The sequence below is a fragment of the Ambystoma mexicanum genome, chromosome 8, assembly GCF_040938575.1.
Source record: "Ambystoma mexicanum isolate Mex_15411 chromosome 8, UKY_AmexF1_1, whole genome shotgun sequence".
NCBI classification, from domain to species: domain Eukaryota; kingdom Metazoa; phylum Chordata; class Amphibia; order Caudata; family Ambystomatidae; genus Ambystoma; species Ambystoma mexicanum.
In genome coordinates, this window is record NC_090929.1 from 1,454,646,629 (window position 1) to 1,454,668,758 (window position 22,130).

At 49.9% G+C, this 22,130-nt stretch overlaps 1 protein-coding gene across 1 annotated transcript in view; it reads left to right on the forward strand.

Moving 5' to 3' along the window:
• The window catches only part of OGA (O-GlcNAcase), an 867,474-nt gene that overhangs the window by 138,494 nt on the left and 706,850 nt on the right, over positions 1-22,130 (forward strand). Inside the window, exon 3 of the mRNA XM_069611624.1 lies at positions 2,236-2,333. Coding sequence (XP_069467725.1) covers positions 2,236-2,333 — 98 coding nt within the window. The remainder of the gene's footprint in view (positions 1-2,235; positions 2,334-22,130) is intronic.

The window sequence follows — 22,130 nt, forward strand, 5'->3', positions numbered from 1 at the left end:
CGTGTACACAACGTAGTGACCTAAAAGAAAAAATACCTAAAACTCATTTCCTTCATTGTATGTTTCAAAAAAATCGATCTCTATCCAGAGCTTTTTCAGCCCCATAGCGGCACCCGAAGTGGCTTTCGTACAAAGCTTTGCTTTTATTTATCAGTTTATCATTAAAGGTATAACTTTAAATATTGGTCTCTAGAATGAAATGCTTTCGCCGAAAATGCATAAGTGGAATGTAAAAGTCTGTTTGCCATTGCAATCATTGGATCATCACATGCTTGCTGCTTGGTTGTTTATGTACTGCATGTGTGATGGAAACAGGACTGCTTTTTACCCATTTCTTTACATTTATTTGGAAGGAGACTCCTTTTGCCTTTATTTGTGCTTTTCATGAGAGGTTTATAACGCGGCAGCCGGTGGTGAGGGGCACTTCTATTAACAGAGGGCCTGTTATGAGTTGTACTCGCTTGTCGTGCATGCCTGTAATCTCGGCCACATAACTCTGGGCTACCAGTAAATTCAATGGCTGTAATACTAATGAAATGCAGGACAGCCCGTGTTAATTCTGCGTGTGAGAATGCTAAAAAAATGTGTTTTTTATTTTTACACATCTCCAGACCATACAGGTGGCTAGATAAGAAAACCAGAAACATCGTTTCTGTAGTGCTATTTTACACAAGATCCATTTTGTAAGTGGTACATTACAAATGTACTTGCTGCGCACAGACTACTGCGTTTACAAGCAGAACAGTTTATATGAAATAATTGTAAGTTATAAAATGAAAAGCCTCCTGCGGCTTCAGATTTAATACAAAGTAAAATCATTGTTTCTTGAAGTACGTCCTTGAGCAAAGAACCAACTAGCTTTAAACCGGTTTGAATTCCCCAACATACAGATACATGTTACTCATTTTTGAACTTCTGCCCTTTTTGTACATTCAACTGCATGAAGAAAATAGGCTGCCAAATGTTAATCTTCTGAAGCCTACATCTAATTTATGATTATTATGGGCCGACGCTTTAGATTGGCTTTCAACATCATCATGACTGACAAGTGAGGGTTTAGATAAAGTTGGCTTCGGGCTAGAAGGGAAGCTGAACCACAGAGCTAAAACAGAGTTCAAGAATTCCTGGTCCGTAGATGCAAAGCAGAACTGGACTACATAGCTCAACGACAAGACTGGACTGCTTGGGTAAAAAGCAATCCGTTACTCTTCACCATGGTAGAATTATCCCTATGGGCCTGAACATTTGTCTGCTTCTATGTTTTGGGAGCGTAAAACCATTTTTTCTTTTCTGTGGTTAAACCATTAATGTACATGGTCATAATGAAATGGTACAAATAATTATAGTAAGTCGTAGAACTACAGTGGTACGCAGCATACAGGGGTAAAGCCTGGTCACCTATAGCCTATCAAAAGAAATTGTAATTGTAATTAAAATCAATATTGTAGCTTGAACGGCTATGGAATGATTATGAATGGTTGATGGCCAGCACATAAGTAGCTTATTGCAGATTACAAATGCCTTAATGTGTCATTGGATAAACAGGTGTTTGTTTTGGGTGGAATTGTTGTCTGGTTTTGTATGAACGCATATTATAATTGCCCTTACCTGTGAAAACTTAATCAGCACTGTAATTCCATTTTGGTATTCCACAGCTGACGGAGTAAAGGCGAACATTGTGCAGAATTTGACTAGCCTAAAGTGGCTTCATTCTGGGTAATTCTTGTGGGGTTGCTGGCTTTGGAACTTGCTAATAACCAGATTAGTGTGGTATAATTTCCCAGTTGATGTCATTCATATTAGCGCTCTTCATCATGCCTCTATTGGTGTGTTTACGAGGGGAAGAATGGGTATCAATAAATGTTTGAGATGTTATCAAAATAAATACTGACCTGAGGAGAGATTCCATTAAGATTATAGTTTAAGCAGTGGAAAGAATCTGGCTGGCTGAAGGATCGCTTTCATAATAAGCTGGCTATAGAGGCAGATGGCCTGTCTGTATCATATTGGGGAATGTATGCAAGTTACACATTTTGATAAATTCAGCATCATGGAGAATGGCTGCCAAGGCTACAGAAAAATGATGTAATATTTACCTTTCTACTATAAATGAGTTGGTTTCAGCAAAAACTGGACTGCTGACATGCATTGCCCACCAGTCATTTTACTTTCTTGTGACACTTTCTTATAAAATGGCCTTCTCAATTGTTCCTTTTTGCCCGTCTTTTTTTGTAGGCTTCAGAAATGGGGACTAAATACTTACCTATATGCTCCAAAGGATGATTACAAGCACAGGATGTTCTGGAGAGAAATGTACTCCGTGGAAGAAGCTGGTACTATTATTTTATTTTGTGGTCAAGATGGGTAAAGCTTACTATTACAATATATCACAACCGCTGAACAGTTCACTTGTGTGTGGAAGATGAGGATTTTAATTTGTATGTTTAGGAACCTACGATGTGCTTCACCTTTTAAACTAGTTTATATGGGTCTATATAAGCATGTTTATATTTAGTATAATAAGACCTCCGGTTCTCTACAAAACCTTAGCGTCCAGTTTTCCCCTGATCTCACCATCATGACAGTTTTTGATCTTGTTACTGTGCCGGAGAGAAGTTCTTTGCCACACTGCTCTTTTACTTAGCTGGTCATTGGCAACCCCGGTGCATAGTAATCCCTGCAAATACTGCACTTTAAAATGCTATGGAGTCATAAGCATGTTCCTCAAGCAACCTACTAGACCTTACAAAAGCACATTTTGTTCCCCCTCCCCATTCATACCATGTAGCATTCTCTGTTCCTGCCATTTTTACTCTAGTAGGGTTTGCAGCTTTCTCAGTGGTGGCTTTATTTGCCCTCTACCTGTAGTTCACTGTGCTGTCCTTTTTGTTTTAGTCCTCATTGGCTCATTCTTGGCAAATTGTTGCTTTTTCTCATCAGAGAAATTGACATTTCCCCTACAGTAATGCTTTGTGTAAACTAACATCCTAGATTAGACATAAGAGGGCTTCAGGGAGAGGAGTCAAACATGATTTAATATCAGTATGGTACAACCTGAAGGTCTGTTCTGATCAGGACATGACTTGCCCTCTTACTCCTACTTCCTGTTGCCTTTCCTCCATATTTGTTGGACTTTCCGTCCTTCGGGATGGGACCGGAGCACTTTTGTCCAAAAGCATAAAAAATGTATTTGTCCTTTTTATTTTTATGCGTGGCCACAGCACATGGCCGTAACCCCGCCCTCCTGAGCTCCTCCCCATCAATCGCCCTTCAGTCCTTTTCTCTGCGCAGTCGGGGCCAGACGCACTAGCATCTCCGGGAATGTTTTCTTTTATTCAATTTGCTCCGGTTGGTTCCATGGTCATCTTGTCCTCTGTCTATGCTGGAGCGTCTGGGATTCGTGTCCTGCTCATCTTGCGAACACTGTTTTGCCAGGGCGGTTCCTCACTCTCTTTGCCTTGAGTGTCTAAGCTCGGAACACCGTTGGGACTTGTGCTTCTATTGTGACTCTCTTTCCGTCCAGGCTCTCCAGCATCATCTTTTCCGGTGGGAGGTGTTTTAACGCGTACCTCCTTTATAGAACAGTGGTCCTGTCAGGCAAAATTAACCTTAAATTAACACGTTGATGCTTGACTGTCCTCCATGACATGCACGGGGGAAGCACTCAATTAGACCCAAATCATAAGAAGCTTTTGAAAAAATACATAATTCTCCAGCATGGGGTCTGGAATGGTTTCACATGCTCATGAATATTCCCCGTCGTCCGGCTGGGAATCCTCGGTAAAGAAAAAACCAGTATCAGTTTCGTTTCTGATCTGTCTTTCGTAGTAGTAACCAATCACTGATCTCTGCGTCATACTGATCACAGCCAATGACTGCCCTCTACCTAAACCCCGCCTCTGGCAGCCATCTTCAGATTTTTACCACACGTTCAAGTGTTGGGATCCTCGTGCTATTGCTCTCGCACGTTAGTGCTATTTTTTTCACGTTTTTTTCTCAAAAACTTCGATTTTTTTCGGACAAAAGAGCCTCAAGCTCCACCGTTTCTTCATCCGATCAACAGGGACCCGTGTCGGATTCGTCTACGCCCCTCAAGGGTGAAGATTTCGTCGAGCCACGCTTTTGGAGGACTCCAGAAGTTTCTCAGGCCCATCTCGGACATGGCCCAGGAGAAGGAAAGCTCGACGCCCGGAAAGCTGTTCAGGGTCTGCCCTGGATGCCAGCTTCAGAATGTCTTTAAGGAGGACGAACACTCCTTTTGTCTGTACTGCCTACATGAGGACAAGACGCACGTGGAGAAGGACTTTGCGTTTTGCGGCAATATGTCGGAGCGGACCATGAAGGACCGCCATCAACGTCTCGCCAACTGGCTGGAAGGGAAGAGCCCATCGGGCGAGAAGAAGAAGAAATCCGAGCGGTCTTCTAAGACCTTTGAGGACGCCCCGGCGACGGGGGTCCAACACAAGGCCAAACGCCGCGAGTCCGCTAGCACAGGGAGCGCCGAACGGTCGGGCTCTACGGGCGCCAGGCAGGGCGCATCCTCCCCGGCACCATCAACCACGAGCCAACGCTCTGGTTCGGGTAAGAGGAAGGCCGAGCACCCGGTGAAGCTCCTGGAGAGGCCTTGGTCGAGCTCGAAGGCCCCATCGGAGGGAGAGCGAGGCAGGGACCCCCCCCCCCCCCCAAGGAGAAGGCGGTGAGCGCACCTAAGGTGGTGAAAGCCTTAATCCATCCGGCCAAGGCCTCTATCGAGACAGTCGCGGCGGCCCTGGCTCAGCCTGTGGAGGCTACACCAGTGGTGGCGACCTCGGGGCTCAGAGTCTCCCTGCCACCGCGGAGGGAGTCCTCTTTTATGCCCATCGACAGGACCCCCGTGAAACCTCCGGAGAAGAAAAAGGGGGGGGGGCAGGAGGTCGTCGTGGATTCGGCCTCAACCTCTGAGGGAGAGCTGATCGAAGTCTTAAGCCACGGCATTGGCGTGGAAGAAGACCAGCCCGTCGGGAGGGACCCCGGCGTGGGAGACGACGATAACGTCGAGGGTGCCGACGGGGCCCCCTACCGCCCGTCGGAATCCCCTCAACCAGTGCCGCAAGACAACTCGGCGGACATTTTGTTGGCTATACAGTCCTTATGCTCGGAGATAAGGACGAGACTGCCGTTACCACCAGCGGAGGAACCGCTCCCGATGGGGGACCCGGAGCCAGGCCCTTCTGGGAGCCCTCCCCCTAAGAGGATTCATCCTCCACCTCCTTTTCAGCCATCGCGCCCTGTTCAGCCCTCCTCCCCGTCCACGACTCGTGGGGATGATACGGGGACTGACACGGCCGCGACGGGTACGGACGACTAGGTTTACGACGAGGATCTGCCGTCGTCACCTCCCACCCGGGCTTCCCCGCCCGACGAGATTGGATCGTTTCACTCCATGATCGCCAGGGCATCCGAGCTTTTCCAGCTCTGCCCGGAAGAGAAGAAGAAGGAAGGTTTCCTTTCTCAACGGCGCGAGTCCAAGAGGAAGACGGTCCTCTCCGTACCTCTACTGGACGATATTTGGGATGAGGGCCTCGCCCTCCTCAAGAACCCATCCACGACGCCGGCTAGAAGGGATCGGTACGAGAAGAAGTACCGGGTCCCGGATGCGGCCCCCTTGTGCCTTCGGGCACAGCCGACACCGGACTCAGTCGTCTCCGCGGCGGCCAGGAAGAAAGCGGGGGGGGGGGGCGCGGCCTCTACGTCGACCTCCCCGCTGGACGGCGAGGGAAAGAAATTGGATACGATGGGACGCAGGGTCATCTCTTCTGCAGCGACGACTATTAAGGCGGCCAACGCCTTGGCTATCGTAGCCCGCTACAACATTGAGTTGTGGTACAAACTGGCCCCCCTGCTGGACTTCCTACTGGACGACAAGAGGGCGGATGCCCTAGAGATCTTGCAGGTAGGAGTGGTGGCGTCGGACCACGCCATTACGATTGCGACGGACATCGCTGACACTGGATTTCGCCAGTTGGGCAACGGCGTGTGCCTTAGGCGGCGTGGATGGCTCAAGGCTACTGACTTCCATCAGGACGTGCAGACCAGAGTCTTGGACATGCCGTTCGACGGAAACAACCTGTTTGGGAAAACAGTGGACGATTCCCTTCAAGCCATCAAGGCAGACACGGAGACGGCCCGGGCTCTTGGGGTTCTCCAGCAACGGCGACAGCCCTTTCGGAGCGGCGGAGGCAAACAGGGTGCCTCCAAAGGTTCCGGCGGCGGATTTTCCACCTACCGTCAAGCGGCCAGTTCGTCGTTGCAGGAAGCTTACAGGGGACGAGGCAAGTCGGGCGGACCCCGCCGTCGTCGCCAAGGAGGTCAAGGCGGCAAAGCCTCGTCGAAGCAGGACTGAACCGGCCGTGGGGTCGGGCCCCCACCGAAGCACCCCGGTGGGAGGCCAGCTGGCGAGCTTCGTCAGCGTGTGGGAGTCCATCTCAACCGACCGTTGGGTGCTGAACGCCCTAGCCCAGGGTCACGCGCTCGAGTTTCTAAAGAGGTGCCCGCGCGTCCCCCCTGTGGCCAGGAAAGAACATCACGTCCCTCAACTTCTCTTGGTGTTAAAGGCGATGCTCAGGAAGGGCGCCATCGAGCTCGTCCCAAAGAGGCTTCGGGGCTCCGGAGTTTACTCAAGATACTTCCTCGTGAAGAAGAAGACGGGAGGATGGCGTCCCATCCTGGACCTACGACGACTGAACAAATTCATCAAGGCACAGAAGTTCCGGATGGTCACCCTCCAACACGTCCTGGGTCAGCTGGAGGAGGGCAATTTCCTGTCGTCGTTGGATTTGGAGGATGCCTATTTCCATATTCCCATCCTAAAGGGACACCGAAAGTTTCTCAGGTTCGTGGTCCTAGGGCGTCACTATCAGTTCAGAGCCCTTCCCTTCGGACTGAGGTCGGCACCCAGGGTGTTCACCAAGTGCCTCGCACCGGTGGCGGCGCAGCTGCGCCGAGAGGGGATCCACGTCTATCCCTGCCTGGACGACTGGCTCATCCGAGCGAAGACAAAGGAGCTCGCCGTGGAGCACACGGCAAGGACCGTCCAACTTCTCACGGACCTGGGATTCTCCATAAACTACGCCAAGTCCCACCTAGTGCCCGCGTAAGACGCACTGTTTCTGGGAGCGAAGCTCGACAGTGTCGCTTCTGGCCTATCCGTCGGAGGAAAGGACGAGGGCCATTTTGGGCAAGGTGCAGCGGATGCTGGTTGCGGACGCGGCCAGAGTGAGGTCCATCAAGTCCCTCCTCGGAATGATGTCTTCTTGCATTTACCTCATCCCCCTGTGCAGGCTCCGGATGCGCCCGTTGCAGGAGTTCCTGGACGCGCGCTGGATCCAGACGACGGGCAGCTTCGAGGAGAGGATCACACTCGATGAGAGTTTCCGACGAGCGATCCGGTGGTGGGGCACCCGCGCGCATCTGACCGCGGGCATGGACTTCCAGACCCCCGGCCACCAGGAGACAGTGAGCACGGATGCCTCCCTGGAAGGGTGGGGAGCGCACACCGAAAAACTGCACGCGAGAGGCCTTTGGCTCCCGACGGAGAAGTCCCTCCATATCAACGTCCTGGAGCTCCGTGCAGTGTTTTGGGCCCTCAGGTCCTTCCTTCCGTCCCTCAAGGGCAAGGTGGTGAGGATTTTCACCGACAACACCACCACCATGTTCTACATCAGGAAACAGGGCGGAACCAGGTCCCCAGCCCTGTCCAGGGAGGTGCAGGATCTGTGGCATTGGGCCGTCGCCCAAGGGATGTTTCTGGTGCCATTTCATCTGGCAGGGATAAAAAAACACCATCGCCGACTCACTCAGCAGGGAGCTGCGCTTGTGCCACGAGTGGGAACTACGACAGGATCTAGTGGACCGCCTCTTCCGAAGGTGGGGCACACCCCAGATCGATCTGTTCGCGACGGCGACGAACTCCAAGTGCCGGAGGTTCGCCAGCAGGTTTCCCCAGCCGAGGAGCATGGGCGATGCTTTCTCTTTCCCCTGGGAGGGCCTGTTTCTATACGCGTTCCCTCCATTGCCATTGCTGATCCGGCTCATCAACCAGCTCAAGAGGTCACGGTGCAGGATGATCCTCGTCGCACCTGCGTGACCGAGGCAGATATGGTTCCCGGACCTTCTGGACTTGTTAGCGTCCCCGTCAATCAAGCTTCCAGTGGACGCGGATCTTCTCTCCATGGAAGGAGGCGCCATCCTCCATCACGACCCGAAGTCGCTGAACTTGCAGGCCTGGCTCCTGCAGCGTTAGAGTTTGGAGGATACAACATACCGGCCGACTGCAGAGAGGTTCTTGCAAAGGCCAGGGCGTCCTCAACTCTTAAATGCTACGGACGCAAATGGAAGAGGGTCTCTGTCTGGTGCCACGCACAGAAGATTAACCCTCTACGGATTACAGCTCCCCAAGTACTGCCGTACCTACTGACTCTGGCCAAGGCTGGACTGGCGCACGCGTCCATCAAGATTCATCTTGCTGCGATCTCCCGATACACCAGAACCACGGGGCGGACGTCTTTGTGGTCTCATCGTCTGGTGAAAGAGTTCATGAAGGGACTGTTCAGATCGTTCCCGCCGGTGAAGGCTCCGGCCCCGGCGTGGGAGCTCAACGTGGTGCTGACCAAGCTCATGGGACCTCCGTTCGAGCCACTGCACTCGGCTCCGTTGAAGTTCTTGTCGTGGAAAACAGCGTTTCTTGTGGCCATCACCCCTGCACGACGGGTGGGAGAGATCCAGGCCCTTTCCTGCAAGGCCCCGTACTTGACTTTTCACGACACGAGGGTAGTGCTCAGGACGCACCCCTCCTTCATGCCCAAGGTGCCGTCGGACTTCCACCTCAACGAACCCTTGGTGTTGCCTGTTTTCTTCCCGTCACCTTCGTCGCCGGCTGAGAGGACTTTGCACTCGCTGGATGTGGCTAGAGCGCTGAAGTTCTACGTGGACCGCACGAAGTGTTTTCGGAAGACGTCACAACTCTTTGTGAACTTTGGACCTGTCAATCAGGGGAAGGCTCTCTCGAAGGCTTCCATTTCCAGATGGCTCTCCGGCTGTATCATGTACTGTCATCGGTTGGCAAACCGACCGCTGCCTGGCCGTCCGAGAGCCCATTCCACCAGAGCGATCGCAGCTACCACGCGTTCCTATCTGGTGTGCCCTTGCTGGACATCTGCAGGGCTGCTACGTGGAGGTCGACGCAGACCTTCATGAAATTCTACTGCGTCGATCGGGATTCCAGGGAGGAGTCCAGGGTCGGCCACGCAGTGCTGCGCAACCTGTTCGCCTAAGGTGAGCCTGGTGAGGAGGTAAGATTTGCTTAATGTTGAGTTTGATGTAATGCTTAATGTTGAGCCTTTGCCACCTCCCTTGGTTGTGCATGTGTGTACTGCTATGTATTCTTTATTCATGAGCATGTGAATCCATGCCAGACCCCATGCTGGAGAAGGAACAAGTTACTTACCTGTAACTGTTGTTCTCCAGCATGGGTCTGGCATGGATTCACATGCGAACCCTCCCGCCTACCCCTCTGCGGCTCTTCACTTGGTCATACTGCCACTTCACGTGCTACCAAATCTGAAGATGGCTGCCAGAGGCGGGGTTTAGGTAGAGGGCAGTCATTGGCTGTGGTCAGTATGACGCAGAGATCAGTGATTGGTTACTACTACGAAAGACAGATCAGAAACTAAACTGATACTGGTTTTTTCTTTACCGAGGATTCCCAGCCTGACGGGGAATATTCATGAGCATGTGAATCCATGCCAGACCCATGCTGGAGAACAACAGTTACAGGTAAGTAACTTGTTCCTTTTATTACATAAGTAGATTGATAAACATATTAAATCTATTACCCATCATGCATATTGGGGTCTTATTCATTAAAATACTGTGCATTCAAAACCTGCTACCTTTGAGATAGCTCATAATGCACGCTCAAACTGTCCAATATACCAGAAGGATTATAAATGCAAAATGAACCTGCTTCAGTAGTGGCCCATGTCCAGATTCCGCAAAAACAGTTGGGAAGTCAGAACGTCAGACTCAAGTGAAGGGGATCACGTGAGCCAGGAGGACTGATGTTCACAAGTGTATTTGTGAAAAACTAGTTCGCACTCTGCATTGGTGCCATTCAATCAGTTCTCACAAATTGTAGGCATACCAAATAACAGGTTATTTCAAACTGTATAGATAAATCATTCAGACAAATCTTGTGTTGGTAAAATTGGGACAGGAGAGCACAGTGCAATTACAAGGGGGTGCTGTATGTCAACGCATACCTCCACCACATTTGCAGCACTTAATCGACGAGAAAAGAAACGCCCGGTGCGTTCTTTACTTTTTAGGGTGCGTTGTGCAGGGTACTCCTTCCCGGGGTCTTCCTGGACTGAGAGGGGCTCAAGTAGCTCTTCTACCAGGGATATCCCTGAGGTGTCCTGCAAGGGGCCTAATAGGTGCGCCAGAGTTTCCTCTGAGGGACCCCGCAGTGGGCCAGCCAAAACCACATCTTCATCATAGATTCCTCGTTTGGGGGTTTAAGTTGAACCCAGTTCTTCTGTGGCTCTGGGTACCGGGGCTCGCCCTGAGGCCTCTGAGCTTTCCACACTGAGTCTCGGCTCAAGGCCTCTCTTGAGGGAGCTAAACGTACCAGGGTCCATCCCGAGGTTCCCCATAAGGCTAAATCCAGTACCAGCAGAATTGAGATCCTCTCCAAGCGTCCTGGCGGTGAGGTATGTCCCTCAACCTTCCGACGCTCAGGGGCGTGGTGGTACCAGTTCTATCAAGGGGGCAAAGAAAGCGGTCACGCACCACAGGCCTTAGAGTACCAGCTCTGCCGAGGTTCCTCCACCTGAGGCTAATTCTGGGGCAGTCCCTAAGGTGTTGAGTAAACACGCTAGATCTGCCAGTACTGGCTCTGCCGAGGGTCCTTGCTTCAAGGCTAAACTGTCACCTATGGCCCCTGACTCGCCTGAGACCATTGCCTGACTTTCTCCTGTGACGCAGTTCACCTCCGGTGTCGACAAAATTGCGGCCCAACCTCCCTGGACCACGGCAGCCTTTTTTACTACCTCTCTTACACCAACGTTGACTGGTGCTGGGGGGGGGGCTCCTTTTAGGGCAGAGCAGCCTTTTCCATACTATATGGATAACAAGAACCCGTTCCGCACATCAATTGTATGGCGTGCTCGGGCACCGCTGACTTATACAGTCTCGCTCCCTCCTGGATCCGCACCCCTGATCTGTGTGGACCCAATTGGTGGCGATCCTTCCTGGCAACCGTCCTCATTGCGTTCATGGGGGTATGCCCCTTCCAAGCATCCTCTGCCCCCTTCAGCACCTAGACCTACGTCCGAGGATGCAGTTTTGGGAAATTTCATGTGCTCATGCATTCTGATCCCATGAAGGAGTACTTTTAGGATCTGTTTAGAAAAATGTATCCTAGGCCTCCTGCTCTGGCAAGCCCTGGTGGAGCCACCTCCTCCTCTTCCTGTAGAGTCTCCTCCACCACTTCCTCTGCTTTCCCTGGTAGAAAAGACATTGGGTGCTCTGCCAAACACTTAGTGCCTGAGGCACCACGTGCAGCGGATCAGTCTTCTGCTCCCGCTTCACTGGATGAGGACCAGGCGGACAAGGACGTTGATGAGCTGCCCGTTCCATTGGAGCATTTCATGACCGGGTGCTAGGCATGATGGCCCTTTTTGACATTCCAGTACCCGAGACCATCGCTCCACAGGAGGGTGTGCTTTCTGGAGCCTTTACTAAGTCGCCTCAGGAGCACACCGGCCTGTTCCTCCAGAAGGACATCTTGGCTGAGGCCTGCAAGGTCTGGGAAAAACCTTGTTGCAGGCAGCATCTCAACACGAGGATTGACTCTAGATAAAAGCTTCATACCTCAGAGGACATATCTTTGTCGGCTTGTCCGCTCCTATCGTCGACCGTGGTAGCAGCAGCCACCCCCTCCAATCCAAGCCGGCTTCTACATCCTCCAATGCAGCAGCCCAAATCCTCTCCAAGAAGGACAAACTTTTTGACGCCATTGGCAAGCTTTTTTTTTTTTTCTCCAATTTGGCTCTCCAACTTTGTCAGGCTAACACCGAGCTTATCCTGGCAGCGGCCAATGTCGAGCTGTGGACAGAGCTAGCAGATTTCAGGAATGTATTCTTGCGGATAGAATTAAAAAATACTCTGATTAGAGACAGCGCCAAATCCACTTTTGAAAAAAGTATTTAATTAATTTAACCCTTTGTATGACATGTGTTTCGGCTAAACTGTTAGCCTTTCTCAAATGCGGGCTGTATGGCTGTATATTTTCAGAAATTAGTATTGATTCAGTTTCATGAATAACTGGCTTCATTCAATGAAACTGAGCGCGAGAGCGCTTCAAGACCTTCGTCCAGGGGTTGAACCCAGTTATTCATGAAACTGAATCAATACTAATTTCTGAAAATATACAGCCCGCATTTGAGAAAGGCTAACAGTTTTAGCTGAAACATGTGTCGTACAAAGGGCTACATGACTTAAATACTTTTTTCAAAAGTGGATTTGGCGCTGTCTCTAATCTGAGTATTTTTTAATTCTATAACTCATACCAGTGGTTTAAATGGCTTTTCTGTAACCACAATTCAGTAGAGACGCAACACATTTTATATTATTTTATAAAATCACTGCCTGCAAAACTTATCTCTGTCGTCCTGACAGATTGTGCCTACAAAGCCATAATTTGTATAAGACTATTCTTGCGGATAAGCTCGAAGACTTCAAAGCCAATTTGTCTGATGCCAGAGTGTTGGCACAGGATCTACTGGAGGCTGCGGCACACCACGTAGATACTTCCGCTCGAGGCCTTATGGTTGGGGTTGACATCTCCTGCCAAGCGTGGCTCCATGCTACGAGAATCTCAAAGGAAGCTCAGGACAATGTGCTGGATCTTCGTTTTAATGGTAGGGAATTGTTCCATTCCTCCACAGATGAGGAGCTTGCGAAGACTAAGACAAGCACTGGAACAGCCAAGTCTTTATTGGTCCTGGTGAAAACTCCACCTACGGCTCCTTGTACACAGGGGTCAAGGTCCCAAACTCGGTCCTTCTCTGGATTCAGGGATTTTCAGGATCGCTGTGCGTGCCAATCTGAGGGTTCGACTGGCGGGCTCTGCCGTAAGCAGCAGTGCCAAAGTTGCCATTTTTTCTCTGCCATCAGCCTCCTCTCTAGGGACAGCCGACAAGTCATCCAAATTATATTTTTTGTCCGTCGTATGAAACTCAGGTGGGAGGACTAATTTCGTCTCATCTGGAGGCGTGACAAGACCATCACTGAAGACTGATGGGTTTTGTCAATCGATCAGGCGGGCTTCTGCTTGCCCCTCCCCCATCACACCCTTCAACCCTCCCTCAGAGCCGAGGTACAGAAACTTCTAGACCTCCGAGCGGTGGAGACTTTTTCTCCTCAGGGAACAAGGTGAAGGCTACTACTCAAGTCTGTTCAGTGCCCAAACCCAACCAGGCTGGCCTGCTCGTTATCCTCAATCTTTACCAGTTCAATCTTTCTCCTCCCCAAGAGAAATTGAAGATTATCACGCCCTCCCAGATAAAGTCCTCTCTCCGGAAGGGTGACTGGCACAGCATGGTAGACCTCCAGGATGCATACATGCACATTCTGATTTGGAGCCCGCATCGAAAATAACTTCAGTTTGCCGTGGGAGCATAACACTTCCAGTTTCTTGTACTCCCTTTTGGTCTCAGCTCGGCACCACGTGTCTTTACAAAGATTTCGGTTATTGCATCATTCCTCAGACTGCAGGGGATTCATGTATACCCTTACTTGTATGATTGGCTCCTGCGCTGTCCTTGCCCACAGACGCCCTTCACCAATCTTCAATCTCTACTTCAGCTCCTGTTCCATCTTGGGCTGTCGGTGAATTGGCGGAAATCGTTCATGACCATCTCTCAAGGCCTGATCTTTCTGGGTTTTCGTTGGAATACAGTCAGTACCAGGGTGTTCCTAACGACAGACCCGATTGCAGACCTGTCGACCACATGTCCGCTCTTCCTCCAGTCCTTGTACATGACGTCCTGGTGGTTCCAAAGACTTCTGGGTCTCATGGCCTCTTGCCTGCTAACTGTACCTCTTGCACGTCTGAAGATGAGGCACACTTGGCTAGCTCTCCGGAGCTGCTGGTCTCGGGCATCGGATCCTGATTCCAAGATGATTCCAGTTCCATCCTGCATGACGGCGGATCTACAATGGTGGTCCTCGGCCAAAAACCTTTCATTGGCGGCCTCCTTCCAGGAGCCCTTCCCACAAGAAATGGTTACTACAGACTCCTGCCTTCTGGGGTGGGGAGCGACGCTGCATCACCTCGAAGTATTCGACTTGTGGACACCTCACAACGGGCAGTTTCATATAAATTACCTGGAACTCCTGACTGTGTTCCTGGCACTCAAAGCTTTTCAACCAATCAGCACTGGCAGGGTAGTCCGTATTCACAGATAATTATTTGGTAATGTTTTACATCAACAAGCAGGGCGGCACCAAGTCGCCTCTCCTTGTGGATCTTGACATACGAATTTGGGACTGGGCCATCCAGCATAACTTCTGGCTCCAGGCTGTACACATTCTGGGTCACATCAATGTGACTGCAGATTCACTCAGTCGTCAGACGGCAGCCAGTTACAAGTGGGAGATGCGTGCTCTCCAACATTTTCCATCAACGGGGCACTCCCGTTGAAAGGTGGACCTTTTTGCAACTTCTGCAAATGGGAAACATGGGGGCGGGGGGGGACGGCACGGGGCGGCACGGGAGAACGACCTTGAGATACCGTGGGACAACATGAAGGCTTACCTTCCCTGCACTGCTACTAATTCATCGGTCACTCTGCAAGCTCAGGACTGCATCGAAATGCACTCTCCTGTTCATAGCTCCTTGGTGGCCAGCCAGTTCTGTTTTTCTGAACTACAGTTTCTGTCGATTCTTCCCTGATCAGATCAGTCTGGTGAAGGTGGTTGGGTATCGGCAGCAATTACCAGCTGTGGCACCCCTCCCCTCAGTTGTTCGGGACCAGGCTGCCAAGCTGGAGTTCAGATCTTTAGCACAGTTTAACTTGTCCAAAGACAATATGCGCATTATCCAATCGGCCAGGAAACCTACGAGGGCCCAGTATAGTAGTAAATGGCTCTGTTCTTGCCACTGGTGCTTAGCAAAACAGCTCGATCCCAGACAGGCTTCGGTCGACACCCTTCTTTCCGTTGCATTTCAACTGGCAGCTTCTGGCATACATGTTCCATCATGCAGGACTTATTTATCCGCCATTGCAGCCTACTTGTCCACGGACAGCTGCTCTTTTTCATTGACTAATCCAGTCATCAAAAGGAATTTTGCCGGACTTCTTCATCTCTTCCCGCCGGATCGGACTCCTCATCCCAAATGGGATTTAAATGTGGTCCTCACTGCTTTGTCACAAGCTGTTTGAACCCATGGCCACTATCTATCTATCTATCTCAAGTGCCTCTCTTGGAAGGTTGCTTTTTTGATCGCAATATCTTCGGCAAGGCGAGTGAGCGAGCAAACTCCAAGCTCTCTCCATGGAACACCTGTTCCTCACTTTCCGCAAGGATAAGGTTGTGCTTTGCACTCATCCTTCCTTCCCAAGGTAACTGTTTTTCATTTGAATCAATCTATCTCCTTACCAGTCTTCTTTCCGAACCTGGCATCTGATGCTGAGCGTTCTACACAATTTTGACATCATGCGAGCCCTGAAGTTTTACCTCGATAGAACGAGTGAATTCAGAATCTCCTCACAACTCATTGTTGTATTTGGTGACCCTAGAGGGAAACCAGCTTTGAAAGCATATATCTCCTGCTTGATTGCCTCGTGTATTTCAGAGGCCTATAAAATCCAAGTCCTTCAACCACCAAAGGGCATCCATGCACATCTAGTCCGCGGCCAAGCAGCTGCTGTTGTCTTTCAAAAGTATGTTCCTTGGGAGTCTTTCGCCAAGGCGGCTACGTGGGCCTCCACAATCGGCTTTCTGCAAGCATTACTGCTTAGACCTGAGCTCCAGGACTGATGCCCAATTTGACCAGGCTGTCCTCAAAAACCTATTTCAGTAAAGGTATTTTCCATCCACCCATACTACTTCTGGTTGTGCTTGGGAATCTCCCACAAGTATGGAGGAAAGGGGATGGGATGTAGGAGTATAACAAAATCACTCACCGTAGTGACTACCTTGCTCCTAGTCCATAGTCCCCTTTCCTCCATATGCCCCCCCGTGCCCTCTAAAAAGTATTCTGTTCCTTAAATGGTCTCAAACCTAGCGATAGAAAGACTGCAGGGCGATGCGCGGGGCGGAGCTCAGGAGGCCAGGGTTCCGGCCACATAAAGTGCTCCTGTCCCGAAGGACAGAATGTCCCACAAGTATGGCAGAAAGGGACTATTGACTTAGGAGTAAGGTAGTCACTATGGTGAGTAACTTTGTTAATTATGCTATATCTCAGAACCATTTGCTACAGTAAGCTGTACTATCCTCAAAATGTCCACACACTATCTCCCCTGGCCTTCCTCAGTTTTGCTTATCCCCCCTGATCAACATCTCAAATTAAGGCACTGGTTGGTAAGTGTGTGTGTGTGTGTCTTCAACCATAGGTTGATCAGATCTATTCTGCCTATTTGTATTTTCCTGCCAAAAAAACATTGCAGTACTCTCCCTGGTCTTAGCAAGGTTCGTCTATGAACAGCAGCCATCCAAGAACGTCTGAAGAAGCTGCAGTGTATGCAGAAATCTGCCACAACATTGCTACTATGGCTGGTAAGGAGATTGCATCACACCACTACTATGAACCAAACACTAGTTGCCTGTCAAGAGAAGCATACAACTTAGACCAAGTTTGGCAGCACAATGATTTAAAACAGGAGGGCAGAACTATTTTAAAAGAAGCCCCCAACAAAAGATACACAAACATCATGCTCCCGATTGTGCCCTGCTGCTACAGAAAATGCCATGGAGGCTCATTGTTTAAAACTGTGCCTGCCAGACCTTCGGGCTCGATGCCCAAATGAGCCATTGTGCTGCAGGATAATTTTTCCTACTGTACATAATGCAAATGATGCAGTCCTTGAAAATTATAAGGATCACTTTGAACAAAGTCGAGGCAAACACACTTTGGACCAATTCCACGTATGTCTAAAATTACTTCCGGATCAGGATAATCTGGGGAATATGCACAGGCTTGCTGAACAGCTCAGAAAAAGCTTATAACAAACTGGCTGTAACTGACCCATTTAGGAACTAAAAACCTGAACAGCTCAACACATTAAATACCCAGGAGCGACTTTGTAAAGATGAAGCATTCTTGAAAGTATGTGCCATGCATGGATGAACCGAACTGGGTCACTGCACAAACTTGCACCTACCTGATATCAACGAAACAGACTCAACCCCAAGGGAATGTTCAGCACGTTCATTGGACATGAGCCCGAAAACACACAAGGCTATCCCCGCCCAGAGCCAGGGTTCTTCACATCTACATGTCTAAACTTTACAGTAGCCATGCTTTCCTTGCTTGACTCCTTTTTTCCACCACAGTCAACCCCAACCAAACTTATCTGGAGGTCCCAAAGCACCAAAAGGCAGGAACGTAGTAGACGTTGTGCTGTAAAAGAACCAATAACCTAAAACTGCTTCCGATATCGTTGCTATTTAACAAGCCACTAATGCTCTCCAACCTGGTTACAAATAAATACAAGCATTGGCATACCAAACAGTTTTGGCTTTTGTGTACACGTGGCATATGCATTTGTTATGTTCTTCCGTAATGGTACTACTACTACCTGACCATAAGATGCGAACGGCTGCAGAATGGTGGCAGTGCCTGGCAAATGTTTATCCAATAACTATACACAAGCCAAAACTGTTGGTGTTACCAGTGCTTGTTTTTAACAGTTTCAGTGCAAGGACACACCTATTGTTTATAACTCGAGTTATAACCCCAGCTCCCTCCTTCCTGTTTAACTGCTAGTAAAACTGAGATCCTTCCCATTCAGACCGTAGCTCCCTCCTCTCTGATTTCACCCCCCCCCCCCCCCCCCCCCCCCCCCACCCCTCCTCCATGGGTTCCCTACGCGGACCCTCTTGTGAGGCAAAAAACCTAGGTGTCTTTTATGACTCCTCTCCTTCTCTCCTCACATCAGACCTTGCCAAGAAGGCCAACTTTCAGCTGCACCTCCTCAGAGGTATTCTCTTTCCTCATCTTCCCCCAGAAACTGTGTCTCCAGAGCCCTGTTCCTCTCTAGGCTGGACTACTGCAACAGCCTCTTCTCAATCTGCCTGAATTCTCCCGTCGTACCCTTCAACTAATCCAGATAGGACTGCACGACCTCTGTTATGACTGGTTTCCCTATGACTGGTTTCACACTTCCTGCATCCTTTCCCTGAATGCATGGTTAGTGAGGTCATGAACACAATGTTGTGTGTGTGTGTGTGGAATGTTTGGGTCTGAGTGAATGTTACCCCCAGGCAGTTGGTAGTTATGTAGCCTGGGTGGTGGGAGCCAGTGGGCTCCCCTCTGTACTTTCCCATCTCCTTGTTGTACCTGATGACATCTGAAGAACTTGTAACTGATTAAAGCAACTTGATGATCACTACGGCTGATTTACTTGAGTATCCTTTACCTGTGATCATAACACCTGGCAATGAGCTGGTCTTTGAGGTTGTTGGCGAACCCAGAGGAAGACCGGTACCTGTGTGTTTGAAAGATAGTGAGGAGACTTGGGAAGGGGTGCAAAAGGAATTGACAGAGCAGAGAAATTAAAGGACCCACCGCCCCCACCAATGCTGTCCCACCACCCAGGGGGAGAAGAACACAGCACATATGCCATAAGATTCATGGCAGTTTATAACCAGAGCACTGTCCCACCAGTCCGTTTACTGTCTAGAGAGAAACATTGTGATGTTGGAGACACCATGCTGGCTGCAGTTGATTGCCCCAGGGAAAGTGAAGAGGGCTTCCCGTGAGGGCACAGTATCGGCGCTATTAAACTATGCGAAGATCCCAAGGCCACGGAGTCAGAACTTTTAAAGTGCGTGAAGAGCAAAGTAACTGTGTGGTGTGAGGCACTACATGTGAGGTGCTATACGTCTGGTGCTGTACCTGACCTGAGGAGATTCGTTTTAGCGCCCTCAGCTAGATGAAGATTTGCCTAGGTGGAAGGGTGAAGTTGTTGGCTGAGGTGTCGTGGGCAAGGCCCACCTGACATTCCTAGACAGTCCCAGAGTTCTGTTGTGGCGGTTGGCCTGGCGCAGCTCCCGCCTCCCCCCACAGCTGCCTGCTGAGCAGTGATGTCACCGACGTGCTGTGGGTGCTGGTGACAGCCGAACTTTCATGAGTATCTGTGTTCGCATTGCTTAGTGCTATGCCAATGTCAGTCTTTCAAGGGCTGCCAACATGTTAAGAGGAAAGCACCTGCCTGCGTTCCCACTGTACATGAGGGAGTCATGGAGTGTCACGCCTCGGTTTTCCTGGTAATGCTGCGGAGAGCAATGGGATGGAAAAGCTGCGGTGGCTGTCGGTGGCACTCAGGTACTGTTGTTGCTGCCCAGGAGTGCGCGCATTTCCTTTTAAGTGTTGTGCCGATGGAGTACCCGATGGAACAGCAAGTGAAAGTTGGGTGCTCGAGGCACTGTTTACTGGCAGTCTGAATGCGGCAAAACAGCTTATGGGAATTTATTTTTGTCGAGGTGAAGTGCCATAAAGACTTTTTCATTCATTTTTTCTTTGAGAACACACACAAAATGTAGTAATGGTTTAATAAGACATATCCTAATTGACCATTCTTTTTGGCTGCGCGCACCAGCTTTAGGAAGTGCTGACATTATAGTGGCAGGATGGACTGTCGTCACATGGTGACTCATGCTTTTGAACTGTGATGGCTTGTAAGGTTGGGGGAAAGTTGTCATTTTAAATGCTCTTCACATTTGGACTGATATAGTGCAGCATGAATGGTTTATGGCATCATTTAGATATGGCAAGGTGAATGTGATTGAGTGACCACATGCGTGAGTGAAATGTTATTTAGAACATCTGCAGGAATTTCAGGGATCTGGTTACAGCCAGTGAATCACCATTGTCCTGAAGCTTTTACAGGATAAGTGTGGTGCATGTTTTTCTGTGTCCACTGTATGCATACTGGGACAATTTAAACTTGGCTCTTAAATGCATGACCCATTGAGTTTGAAATTCCACATAAGTGCTGTTTAGCATTTAGTTGGCAAGGGAACAGGGACATGAAATTGTTGGACTGTATGCAAATTCCCCCAACAGATTACCATATGAATTTTGTGGATTGAATGGGCAACCCCTTCGATGGTTTAAGGGATGGGTGAGAATGGGTGGCCCATTGATTTTGAGTAGGGTGGGAGTTGGACACGTCCTGATGTTTTCAGACATGTGGGAGGATGGTAGCCCACTGATTTTTGTGTAGGGTGGGAGTTAACAGGTGTGGGGCAGGGCTTTGCCTGTATTCTGTTTTGTTACATTGGTGTGTTTTGGGACGCCTCCACATCCAATTTTCCAATGTTGTTGCCTTACAGTGTCCAGTAGGAAAAGACCGTTGCAGAGTTTTGCTAGACGGGTGTCTGCCAGGTGTGCGCTTTGAGTATCCAGGTGCAGTGTTAGTTGATCTGGATGGAGACATTTCGGAACTGAGGTGGCTAAAGCCTATCTCGCAGGTGGCGGCTATTTGTGGGGCAGGGTCCCCTGATGGTTTGAGAGTGTAGCCCCGCCATCTCATGCAATCAGCTTGTTTGTTTCTTTTACATTTTGCTCACATTGAGCAGGCCAAATAAACACTTGGTGTCTTCATGTGAATGTGGCAAATTTTTTCATTTTACTTCCATCTTGCCGCTCGTGGTTATATTTTGTGTGACGGTATTGGTTCCTTTCTCAGGACTTGGATATCTAATGGCCCAGTTTGTATGGCCAACAAACTGGGGTTGGTGAGGGTTTTCTATGACCGGTTTCCTGCCGTGTAGCGATTGTTGCCATAGTGTGTGTGTGTGTGTGTGTGTGTGTGTGTGTGTGTGTGTGTGTGTGTGTGTGTGTGTGTGTGTACACGTACTCCCCTCTGTACTTTCCCATCTCCTTGACCTACCTGATCACATCTGAAGAAACTTGTAACTGATTAAAACCACTTGATCATCACTACGGCTGACTACTTCAGTATCCTTTACCTGTGATCATAACTTCTCCTGGGCTTCAAGCCTAGCGACTGCATCTCTCAGCCCTAGAATCGCTCTACTGGCTCCCGATTGCAGCTAGGATCAAGGTCAAGATCCTCTGCATCATAGACAAGGATTTATGCGGGCGCAGGACCCTGCTACATCCAACTCTTTCCCTAAATACCTCCCTGCTAGAGCCTTTCGGTCTTCTAGCTCCGAATCTCTGCAGAACAGATTTTTTTCGAAGCAGAGTGGTGGGGAGGGGGGCTAGATCTCGCTCCTCCGCAGGAGTCTCCTTCTGGAATGGCCTCCGTGTCTCTCTCAGGCTTGAGCCGGATCAACTTAAGTTCCAGAAGCTTCCAAAGAACTTCCTTTTCTCTTCTTCCTTCTCTCTACCCCTCCCTTGGTAATGTCCCCCTCAGCCTCCTGACTGGCTGCCAGGTTTCCGTCTCAGAAGGCACCAGGCCCTCCTTGCCCCCTTCACCTCGTTCTCCACTGACCAAACCTCCTCTCCCATATTCCTGCACTTGCCCTTCCAGGCCCTCTCCCCTGTACTAGCCTGGTGGGGCCTGCAACCTTACTGAGCCCAGGCTAGCCCCGTCCTCGCACTAAGCATGTGGATCTTCCTTCCCTGCGCTCCCGGCATTCCCCTGGCATGTGTCCTCCTAGCCTTCCATAGCAGTCGCCTAGCCCAAGGGCCCTCCACTTCCTGCGTCTCTCCTTCGGAGCAGCTCTTCCCTTCTTCCCTTCCCACCTAAGCAGTTCCTGTTACCATAAATACCTGCTATCAAATCTTGGCACTAACCTCCCCCTGTCCTCATTCTCCTTGACCTCTCCTCTGCCTTTGACATGGTTAACCACAACATCCTGATCGCACGTCTCTGTGACACCCTGAGAATCAC